The sequence below is a fragment of the Bufo bufo genome, chromosome 2 (assembly GCF_905171765.1).
Source record: "Bufo bufo chromosome 2, aBufBuf1.1, whole genome shotgun sequence".
Classification (NCBI taxonomy): Eukaryota; Metazoa; Chordata; class Amphibia; order Anura; family Bufonidae; genus Bufo; species Bufo bufo.
In genome coordinates this window covers 839,420,264-839,432,234 of record NC_053390.1, presented here as the reverse complement: position 1 = coordinate 839,432,234, position 11,971 = coordinate 839,420,264, and the positions used below count along the sequence as shown (strand labels likewise).

The 11,971-nt window shown below is 58.4% G+C and overlaps 1 protein-coding gene across 1 annotated transcript; it reads left to right on the top strand.

Annotated features, from left to right (window-relative positions):
• The first annotated feature begins 365 nt into the window (after positions 1–365).
• Positions 366–11,024, top strand: LOC120990578 (programmed cell death protein 4-like). The gene is made up of 11 exons (XM_040419476.1): positions 366–498; positions 6,600–6,897; positions 7,098–7,195; positions 8,655–8,768; positions 9,249–9,467; positions 9,563–9,660; positions 10,016–10,130; positions 10,201–10,308; positions 10,434–10,544; positions 10,616–10,755; positions 10,868–11,024. Exons 2-11 carry the CDS (start codon positions 6,636–6,638, stop codon positions 10,917–10,919), a joined length of 1,317 nt encoding a protein of 438 aa, XP_040275410.1. The 5' UTR covers positions 366–498; positions 6,600–6,635; the 3' UTR covers positions 10,920–11,024.
• The last annotated feature ends 947 nt before the right edge of the window (positions 11,025–11,971 follow it).

Here is an 11,971-nt window from a genome sequence, read left to right as displayed (position 1 = left end):
GGAGAAGGCAGGACTGGGGAGGAGAGAGGTTAGGAGAAGGCAGGACTGGGGAGGAGAAGGCAGGACTGGGGAGGAGGGAGGTTAGGAGAAGGCAGGACTGGGGAGGAGAGAGGTTAGGAGAAGGCAGGACTGGGGAGGATGGAGGCAGGACTGGGGAGGAGGGAGGTTAGGAGAAGGCAGGACTGGGGAGGAGAAGGCAGGACTGGGGAGGAGGGAGGTTAGGAGAAGGCAGGACTGGGGAGGAGAAGGCAGGACTGGGGAGGAGGGAGGTTAGGAGAAGGCAGGACTGGAGAGGAGGGAGGTTAGGAGAAGGCAGGACTGGGGAGGAGAAGGCAGGACTGGGGAGGAGGAGGGAGGACTGGGGAGGAGGAGGGAGGTTAGGAGGAGGCATGAGGTTGGGGGAGGATCTGAGGCGTCAGACTTTCACATCACTTCCTGGAGGCTGTGAGGAGATCTGGAGGCTCTGTGCTCAGTGTTGGGGTGTGTGGAAGACAGGAGGTGAGAGGCCTGACCCCTAGGGGCCACAGTGACGTCACGTGAGGCTGGGGTGTCAGAGGTGATGGGGGGGGAGGAAGGGGGCTGTGTGCAGCACGTGCTGGAGACATATGGAACACATGGAGCCTGAGCCCAGAACCCCCCCCCCCCAGCATTAACCCCTTCCCTGCGCCACCTGTCTGCAGCATTAACCCCTTCCCTGCGCCACCTGTCTGCAGCATTAACCCCTTCCCTGCGCCACCTGTCTGCAGCATTAACCCCTTCCCTGCGCCACCTGTCTGCAGCATTAACCCCTTCCCTGCGCCACCTGTCTGCAGCATTAACCCCTTCCCTGCGCCACCTGTCTGCAGCATTAACTCCTTCCCTGCTTCTTAACCCCTTCCCTGTTCCATCTGTCTGCAGCATTAACCCCTTCCTTGCTTCACCTGTCTGCAGGAGTAACCCCTTCTCTGTTTCCTCTGCATTCTACGTTAACCCCTTCCCTGTGCAGGGTGCACTATGTACGGCACAGGCAGCGCAGGGCGCACTATGTACGGCACAGGCAGCGCAGGGCGCACTATGTACGGCACAGGCAGCGCAGGGCGCACTATGTACGGCACAGGCAGCGCAGGGCGCACTATGTACGGCACAGGCAGCGCAGGGCGCACTATGAACGGCACAGGCAGCGCAGGGCGCACTATGTACGGCACAGGCAGCGCAGGGCGCACTATGTACGGCGCAGGACGCACTATGTACGGCACAGGCTGCGCAGGGAGCACTATGTACGGCACAGGCAGCGCAGGGCGCACTATGTACGGCACAGGCAGCGCAGGGCGCACTATGTACGGCACAGGCAGCGCAGGGCGCACTATGTACGGCACAGGCAGCGCAGGATGCACTATGTACGGCACAGGCAGCGCAGGGCGCACTATGTACGGCACAGGCAGCGCAGGGCGCACTATGTACGGCACAGGCAGCGCAGGGCGCACTATGTACGGCACAGGCAGCGCAGGGCGCACTATGTACGGCACAGGCAGCGCAGGGCGCACTATGTACGGCACAGGCAGCGCAGGGCGCACTATGTACGGCACAGGCAGCGCAGGGCGCACTTTGTACAGCACAGGCAGCGCAGGGCGCACTATGTACGGCACAGGCAGCGCAGGACGCACTATGTACGGCACAGGCAGCGCAGGGCGCACTATGTACTGCACAGGCAGCGCAGGGCGCACTATGTACGGCGCAGGCAACGAAGGGAGCACTATGTACGGCGCAGGGAGCGCAGGACGCACTATGTACGGCACAGGCAGCGCAGGGCGCACTATGTTCGACACAGGCAGCGCAGGGCGCACTATGTATGGCACAGGCAGCGCAGGGCGCACTATGTACGGCACAGGCAGCGCAGGGCGCACTATGTACGGCACAGGCAGCGCAGGGCGCACTATGTACGGCACAGGCAGCGCAGGGCGCACTATGTACGGCACAGGCAGCGCAGGGCGCACTATGTACGGCACAGGCAGCGCAGGGCGCACTATGTACGGCACAGGCAGCGCAGGGCGCACTATGTACGGCACAGGCAGCGCAGGGCGCACTATGTACGGCACAGGCAGCGCAGGGCGCACTATGTACGGCACAGGCAGCGCAGGGCGCACTATGTACGGCACAGGCAGCGCAGGGCGGACTATGTACGGCACAGGCAGCGCAGGGCGCACTATGTACGGCACAGGCAGCGCAGGGCGCACTATGTACGGCACAGGCAGCGCAGGACGCACTATGTACGGCACAGGCAGCGCAGGGCGCACTATGTACGGCGCAGGCAGCGCAGGACGCACTATGTACGGCACAGGCAGCGCAGGGCGCACTATGTACGGCACAGGCAGCGCAGGGCGCACTATGTACGGCACAGGCAGCGCAGGACGCACTATGTACGGCACAGGCAGCGCAGGGCGCACTATGTACGGCGCAGGCAACGAAGGGAGCACTATGTACGGCGCAGGGAGCGCAGGACGCACTATGTACGGCACAGGCAGCGCAGGGCGCACTATGTTCGACACAGGCAGCGCAGGGCGCACTATGTATGGCACAGGCAGCGCAGGGCGCACTATGTACGGCACAGGCAGCGCAGGGCGCACTATGTACGGCACAGGCAGCGCAGGGTGCACTATGTACGGCACAGGCAGCGCAGGGCGCACTATGTACGGCACAGGCAGCGCAGGGCGCACTATGTACGGCACAGGCAGCGCAGGGCGCACTATGTACGGCACAGGCAGCGCAGGGCGCACTATGTACGGCACAGGCAGCGCAGGGCGCACTATGTACGGCACAGGCAGCGCAGGGCGCACTATGTACGGCACAGGCAGCGCAGGGCGCACTATGTACGGCACAGGCAGCGCAGGGCGGACTATGTACGGCACAGGCAGCGCAGGGCGGACTATGTACGGCACAGGCAGCGCAGGGCGCACTATGTACGGCACAGGCAGCGCAGGGCGCACTATGTACTGCACAGGCAGCGCAGGGCGCACTATGTACGGCACAGGCAGCGCAGGGCGCACTATGTACGGCGCAGGCAACGAAGGGAGCACTATGTACGGCGCAGGGAGCGCAGGACGCACTATGTACGGCACAGGCAGCGCAGGGCGCACTATGTTCGACACAGGCAGCGCAGGGCGCACTATGTATGGCATAGGCAGCGCAGGGCGCATTATGTACGGCACAGTCAACGAAGGGAGCACTATGTACGGCGCAGGCAGCGCAGGATGCACTATGTACGGCACAGGCAGCGCAGGATGCACTATGGACAGCACAGGCAGCGCAGGATGCACTATGTACGGCACAGGCAGCGCAGGATGCACTATGGACAGCACAGGCAGCGCAGGATGCACTATGTACGGCACAGTCAACGAAGGGAGCACTATGTACGGCGCAGGCAGCGCAGGGCGCACTATGTACGGCACAGGCAGCGCAGGATGCACTATGTACGGCACAGGCAGCGCAGGATGCACTATGTACGGCACAGGCAGCGAAGGGCGCACTATGTACGTCACAGGGAGCACTATGTACGGCACAGGGAGCACTATGTACGGCACAGGCAGCAAAGGGCGCACTATGTACAGCGCAGGGAGCACTATGTACGGCACAGGCAGCAAAGGGCGCACTATGTACAGCGCAGGGAGCACTATGTACGGCACGGGCAGCGAAGAGCGCACTATGTACAGCGCAGGGAGCACTATGTACGGCACGGGCAGCGCAGGGAGCACTATGTACGGCGCAGGCAGCGCAGGGAGCACTATGTACGGCGCAGGCAGCGCAGGATGCACTATGTACGGCACAGGCAGCGCAGGATGCACTATGTACGGCACAGGCAGCGAAGGGCGCACTATGTACGTCACAGGGAGCACTATGTACGGCACAGGGAGCACTATGTACGGCACAGGCAGCAAAGGGCGCACTATGTACAGCGCAGGGAGCACTATGTACGGCACAGGCAGCAAAGGGCGCACTATGTACGTCACAGGGAGCACTATGTACGGCACAGGGAGCACTATGTACGGCACAGGCAGCAAAGGGCGCACTATGTACAGCGCAGGGAGCACTATGTACGGCACAGGCAGCACAGGGCGCACTATGTACGGCACAGGGAGCACTATGTACGGCACGGGCAGCGCAGAGCGCACTATGTACAGCGCAGGGAGCACTATGTACGGCACGGGCAGCGCAGGGAGCACTATGTACGGCGCAGGCAGCGCAGGGAGCACTATGTACGGCGCAGGGAGCACTATGTACGGCACAGGGCGCACTATGTACGGCACAGGCAGCGCAGGGCGCACTATGTACAGCGCAGGGAGCACTATGTACGGCACAGGCAGCGCAGGACGCACTATGTACGGCACAGGCAGCGCAGGGAGCACTATGTACGGCACAGGCAGCGCAGGGCGCACTATGTATGGCACAGGCAGCGCAGGGCGCACTATGTACGACACAGGCAGCGCAGGGCGCACTATGTACGACACAGGCAGCGCAGGGCGCACTATGTACGGCACAGGCAGCGCAGGGCGCACTATGTATGGCATAGGCAGCGCAGGGCGCATTATGTACGGCACAGTCAACGAAGGGAGCACTATGTACGGCGCAGGCAGCGCAGGATGCACTATGTACGGCACAGGCAGCGCAGGATGCACTATGGACAGCACAGGCAGCGCAGGATGCACTATGTACGGCACAGGCAGCGCAGGATGCACTATGGACAGCACAGGCAGCGCAGGATGCACTATGTACGGCACAGTCAACGAAGGGAGCACTATGTACGGCGCAGGCAGCGCAGGGCGCACTATGTACGGCACAGGCAGCGCAGGATGCACTATGTACGGCACAGGCAGCGCAGGATGCACTATGTACGGCACAGGCAGCGAAGGGCGCACTATGTACGGCACAGGGAGCACTATGTATGGTACAGGCAGCGAAGGGCGCACTATGAACAGCACAGGCAGCGCAGGATGCACTATGTACGGCACAGGCAGCGAAGGGCGCACTATGTACGTCACAGGGAGCACTATGTACGGCACAGGGAGCACTATGTACGGCACAGGCAGCAAAGGGCGCACTATGTACAGCGCAGGGAGCACTATGTACGGCACAGGCAGCAAAGGGCGCACTATGTACAGCGCAGGGAGCACTATGTACGGCACGGGCAGCGAAGAGCGCACTATGTACAGCGCAGGGAGCACTATGTACGGCACGGGCAGCGCAGGGAGCACTATGTACGGCGCAGGCAGCGCAGGGAGCACTATGTACGGCGCAGGCAGCGCAGGATGCACTATGTACGGCACAGGCAGCGCAGGATGCACTATGTACGGCACAGGCAGCGAAGGGCGCACTATGTACGGCACAGGGAGCACTATGTATGGTACAGGCAGCGAAGGGCGCACTATGAACAGCACAGGCAGCGCAGGATGCACTATGTACGGCACAGGCAGCGAAGGGCGCACTATGTACGTCACAGGGAGCACTATGTACGGCACAGGGAGCACTATGTACGGCACAGGCAGCAAAGGGCGCACTATGTACAGCGCAGGGAGCACTATGTACGGCACAGGCAGCAAAGGGCGCACTATGTACGTCACAGGGAGCACTATGTACGGCACAGGGAGCACTATGTACGGCACAGGCAGCAAAGGGCGCACTATGTACAGCGCAGGGAGCACTATGTACGGCACAGGCAGCAAAGGGCGCACTATGTACGGCACAGGGAGCACTATGTACGGCACGGGCAGCGAAGAGCGCACTATGTACAGCGCAGGGAGCACTATGTACGGCACGGGCAGCGCAGGGAGCACTATGTACGGCGCAGGCAGCGCAGGGAGCACTATGTACGGCGCAGGGAGCACTATGTACGGCACAGGGCGCACTATGTACGGCACAGGCAGCGCAGGGCGCACTATGTACAGCGCAGGGAGCACTATGTACGGCACAGGCAGCGCAGGACGCACTATGTACGGCACAGGCAGCGCAGGGAGCACTATGTACGGCACAGGCAGCGCAGGGCGCACTATGTATGGCACAGGCAGCGCAGGGCGCACTATGTACGACACAGGCAGCGCAGGGCGCACTATGTACGACACAGGCAGCGCAGGGCGCACTATGTACGGCACAGGGCGCACTATGTACAGCGCAGGGAGCACTATGTACGGCACAGGGCGCACTATGTACAGCGCAGGGAGCACTATGTACGGCACAGGCAGCGAAGGGCGCACTATGTACGACACAGGCAGGGCACTGAATGCAGGCAGGCTATTATAGCTAAATGATAAAGTACATGGAAGATATACTATACTGGACTGTAGTATTCATGGTGAATTGCCATGTTGGCACTTTGTGATAAATATATGGGGTTGGGGTTACGGTTTGGGCACTCGGTCTGTAAAAGGTTCCCCATCACTGGTTTAGACTATTGGGAGGTGTTTGTTCTTATGGTCTTGTTATTGTGGAGTAACGTGTGATAGATCTGGGGGTGCAGGACAATGACACTCGGGGAGCAGTTACCGATATCAGGGATGCCCTCCCTGTACTGGGTGGTGGCGCCCCCTGGTGTCACTGTGGCCAGGGCAATTACACTCTTCCTTGGTTTCCAGGACAATTTCTCATTTGGGACATCGTCTTCTGCTGGGATGGGTCCTGGAGAGGATGAAGTCTTGGAGGGAGAGGAGCTGAGTGATGAGGAGATGTCTCGGGACTGGACACCACAGGAAAAGGCTCTACACGAAGCAAAAATGAAGGCCAAGGCCAAGCATCGCATCCGCAGGACATCATCGCGTGACTCTACCCGGGAGTCCGAGAGCACTGACTGTCCAGTGGAGCCCATCAGTCCTCGAGAGAAAGGTCACGACAGAAAATCCCGGATGGGGAAAGGACGAGGACTCCCCAAGAAAGGTACAAAGGGGAGCTTAACGAGGCGAGTGAGCAAAGATAAGGGGGGTGGGGAGGGTGCCGGGCTGCTGGCCTCAGGGAGGGTGACGGGACTGTAGTGGTCAATGTCTGGTAGATCTAGATATGGGATTGTAGATGGTCATGGGGCACCTGGGACTGTGAATGTCTGGGAGGGTCGGTCACATATTTGGTTTCTCTTGCAGGAGGCGCTGGTGGAAAAGGCGTCTGGGGAGCTCCAGGGCAGGTCTACACTTATCAGGAACCTGATGCTCGAGACCCAAATTATGATGAAGCTGCTCAGGTAATGGCTGTGTGAAGCAGGTGACCAGAAGACTTGCATCAGTGGTCAGATGGTTGTGAGACCAGCACTGAGGGGGGCTTCTTCTCTTCTAGGAGACCGGCGTCTGGTCTCCCTGCAGACTGGTTGCTGCAGAACGTGGGCTTGCGCCGTACACCCCGACCACTGACAGAACGTGGGCTCACGCCGTACACCCCGACCACTGACAGAACGTGGGCTGGCACTGTACACCCCGACCACTGACAGAACGTGGGCTGGCGCCGTACACCCCGACCACTGACAGAACGTGGGCTCGCGCCGTACACCCCGACCACTGACAGAACGTGGGCTCGCGCCGTACACCCCGACCACTGACAGAACGTGGGCTCACGCCGTACACCCCGACCACTGACAGAACGTGGGCTCACGCCGTACACCCCGACCACTGACAGAACGTGGGCTCACGCCGTACACCCCGACCACTGACAGAACGTGGGCTCACGCCGTACACCCCGACCACTGACAGAACGTGGGCTCACGCCGTACACCCCGACCACTGACAGAACGTGGGCTCGCGCCGTACACCCCGACCACTGACAGAACGTGGGCTCGCGCCGTACACCCCGACCACTGACAGAACGTGGGCTGGCGCCGTACACCCCGACCACTGACAGAACGTGGGCTTGCGCCGTACACCCCGACCACTGACAGAACGTGGGCTCGCGCCGTACACCCCGACCACTGACAGAACGTGGGCTCACGCCGTACACCCCGACCACTGACAGAACGTGGGCTCACGCCGTACACCCCGACCACTGACAGAACGTGGGCTCGCGCCGTACACCCCGACCACTGACAGAACGTGGGCTCACGCCGTACACCCCGACCACTGACAGAACGTGGGCTCACGCCGTACACCCCGACCACTGACAGAACGTGGGCTCGCGCCGTACACCCCGACCACTGACAGAACGTGGGCTCGCGCCGTACACCCCGACCACTGACAGAACGTGGGCTCGCGCCGTACACCCCGACCACTGACAGAACGTGGGCTGGCGCCGTACACCCCGACCACTGACAGAACGTGGGCTGGCGCCGTACACCCCGACCACTGACAGAACGTGGGCTGGCGCCGTACACCCCGACCACTGACAGAACGTGGGCTGGCGCCGTACACCCCGACCACTGACAGAACGTGGGCTGGCGCCGTACACCCCGACCACTGACAGAACGTGGGCTGGCGCCGTACACCCCGACCACTGACAGAACGTGGGCTGGCGCCGTACACCCCGACCACTGACAGAACGTGGGCTGGCGCCGAACACCCCGACCACTGACAGAACGTGGGCTCGCAGCACCGCTCCAGGTGCATAGACTATAGCGGGATCCTGGGAGAATTGCCACTGCTCTCCTGACCACAGGATGTTGGTGGGTGTTTGGTGTATTGTCCGTATTCACCTCACTCACTGGTATCTCCCATCAGGGGGCCACAGTATATCAGAAGGTGATCCCGGAGCTGGATGAGGCCGGGCTACAGAAGACGGTGCAGCCCATGGTGCAGGAATACTTTGAGCATGGAGACACCGAGGAGGTTCTGGTAAGTACCTGGTGATGAGGCCTGGGCTGTGGAGTTCTGGTTAGAGAAGCTCCAGTAGGGTGCAGACAAACCACTCCATTAAGACACTTGGTATACCACGTGTAGTGCACCACGCAGGCTGACAACGTAGATCCCACAAAGTACTGACACCCCAAACATCATAAGACCGCGCTGAATCCTCCAGAAATGACAAACCTCAGGTATTAGTTGATCTTTTAGCCAAAATGCATCGGTTCACAACCAGTATCGAGACCTCATGGTCTTGTGAGTCCGAGACCCGAGAATGCCAACGTATCCCTCAAATGTACTGATACAGGCTTAAAACGCCATTGGCAATGGTGTATGAGGTCGGCTGCACTGGTGCTGATCACCCCCTCACACGTCCATCATACATGATGCCAAACAAGTCCATTCACGCTCCTGTCCCACATGGTGGTGTAGGGAGGTCACAGCTGAGGTTGTGTTCCTGTTTCACCGCAGGCTCTTCTGCGGGAGCTGAATTTGGGAACTCAGAAGCCTGGGGTTCCCCGTCTTGCTGTGTCTCTGTCCCTGGAAGGAAAAGCTAGTCACCGCGAGCTGACGTCTCGTCTCCTGTGTGATCTGTGCAAACTCTTGTCTGAAAAGGACATGACGCAGGCCTTCGACCGACTGCTGACGGAGCTCGCTGACCTGATCTTGGACACCCCTGAGGCTCCACAGGTAATGACAGAAGCAGCCTGGCGTCCTCGTCTTCTGCTGTCCGACTAGAAGGATGTTCACACTGAGGCGTGCCGTGTCCCATGCTTGTCTTGCAGATGCTGGGCCAGTTTATTGCTCGTGCAGTGGCGGATCACGCTTTGCCATTAGATTTCCTGGATCATTACAAGGGACGAGTTGACTGTGAGCATGCGCGGTGAGAGGGCTGGTGGTGAATGCTGGGAATAATACATGTCAGCTGCTGGGGGTCACACATCGGGGCCCAGCCCCTCATGCCCCGATCTGCCACCGCTCTCCTTACTGTCCTATGTATCATTAATTCTCCACCTAGTGACCTCCTGTCATTCCTACTGAGAGCCAGTTTTGTCGAAATAGTCTCCCAGGGCAGAGCCTCCCTGACTGACCACACTCGTTAATGGCAGAAAGTCATCCCTCCATGCTGATGATTTCCATCTGCCTTCCGTTCGCCCCCTCTTATGCTCATTCTCCCCATTTAAAGGCCTTTCTTGAGGTCTTATGATGTCATCTCATGCTGTGGTTCGTCCTCTCAGGGCAGCGCTGGACCGTGCCGCAGTATTATTAAGAATCAAGAGGGAAATTATCCGACTGGACAATGTATGGGGTGTTGGTGGGGGCCAGAGACCTGTTAAACATCTTATTAAGGAGGTGAGTGCGATCATGAAGACTCATTTCTTCCAGCCAGGTTCTGATCTCTTATGGTTGTGTCTTCTTTCAGATGAACCTTATCCTACAGGAGTTCTTAGTCTCAGGACAAGTATCTGAGGCAGAGCGATGTCTGAGGGAGTTGGAGGTGCCTCATTTCCACCATGAGCTTGTCTATGAGGTATCTATGGCATTGTGTACATGTGTCTCTGTTACCATGCGTCTTGGCAGCGGGTCTACGGAATGGGTGATATGCTACGTGTCTATGGTGGTTATATCCTCACCTTGGTGTCTCCCTGGTTTCAGGCTGTGGTTCTGGTGTTGGAAAGCTCTGCTGAAGGCCACGTCCTGATGGTGGTGAAATTGCTGAAAGCTTTATGGGAAAGTGGTCTGATCACGCTTGACCAGATGAACCGGGTAATGCTCGAGTCACTCACACTTTCTGTATTAACATCTTGGCCTCCACCTCACTGTCCGATGTCTTGCAGGGCTTCCAGCGTGTGTACTCGGAGCTGCCAGACCTCACTCTGGATGTCCCGCTGGCCCACAACGTCATGGAAAAGTTAGTGGAGCTGTGTTATCAGGAGGGGGTGATTACCAAACAGCTACGGGACGAGTGTCCCTCTAGGTGAGTGCACATCTTATCTCTGATGGAAACTTTGCTTTGGGCACAGTCCCTTGTCCTCTGGTGGAACGGCTGACACACGAACCCTTCTGCCCTTCACTCTTGTTTACTGCAGGGGCCGGAAACGCTTTGTGAGTGAGGGCGATGGTGGGCTTATCAAAGAGTGACTCCAGCCTGTACCAACCGATGCTTTCCAGGATCTGAGGGTCTCTTGGGAACATGTCATGACGATCAGTTATTCCGAAATAAAGAGTGGAGAACTGAGACGCGCACCCGGTGTGTTTGTACTGTTGTATAGATACGTGAAGCATAAGTTTAGGCTTTGGAAAGTTTGTATTGTGTGATGCCTCCAGTTTGGACGTCTCGCATAGTCTCCAGGTCTGTGAAGAAGACTGCAGAACGTCCATCTTCACATCAGCAACGGGTGCGATCTGTCGCCTCTTCACGGTTGGTTTGTTAATTCTCTGTCTCCTGTTTCCAGGATTTGTGGATATTTGTAGAATCCATTCTCAGGTTCCACTGGCTGCCGCTCAGCCCTGACGTGAAGCCAATTGACAAGACGTTCCTTTTAGAGAATTTTATAAGATTATTCTTGACATCTTTAACACTTTGTCTCTTTCGGGCATGCACCTCGTTCTTCCTTTCGATCCCTCCAGCTTTACTCCATGTTGTGTTTCGTACTGAGACGTTTCTTCTGATGACTCTTGTGTGAAGACCATGAACCAGACTCCACCAATAATGGTCCTGAAGCTCTTCAGCAAAGAGGTGGAAGGTTTCCCTTGTTGTCTCAAGACATATTCCATAGACGTGCGCTTTTTTAGGGCAAACTGTAAAATCCCAACTGCTGTCCCCTTTAGTCGGCCATGCTTTATTCCCCCCTTCTTTGGACCTTTCTGGCCGTAGACATTGCAAGCAGGAAGCGTTTAAGTATCTTTTGGAATGCTCTACGCCGTACAATATGGGTGAAGGAAATGACCACCCTGGTCCAAGTATAATATGCCACAAAGCATTGTCTACTCTCAGGATTGGGTGCAGAAGTGTAGAAAAAGGTGTGAATTGGAAGTCCAAAAGTGGGCAGCATGGAAGGAAGTCCCTGGTGGAACGACTGGAAACCGATGACTACTTCCAGATGTTGTCAGTAGAAGGTTGTTATTGTGCTCCGACTGATAACGAGAGACCTGCTATTAAACTGTGAGTGTCACCGTCCAAACCATCACAT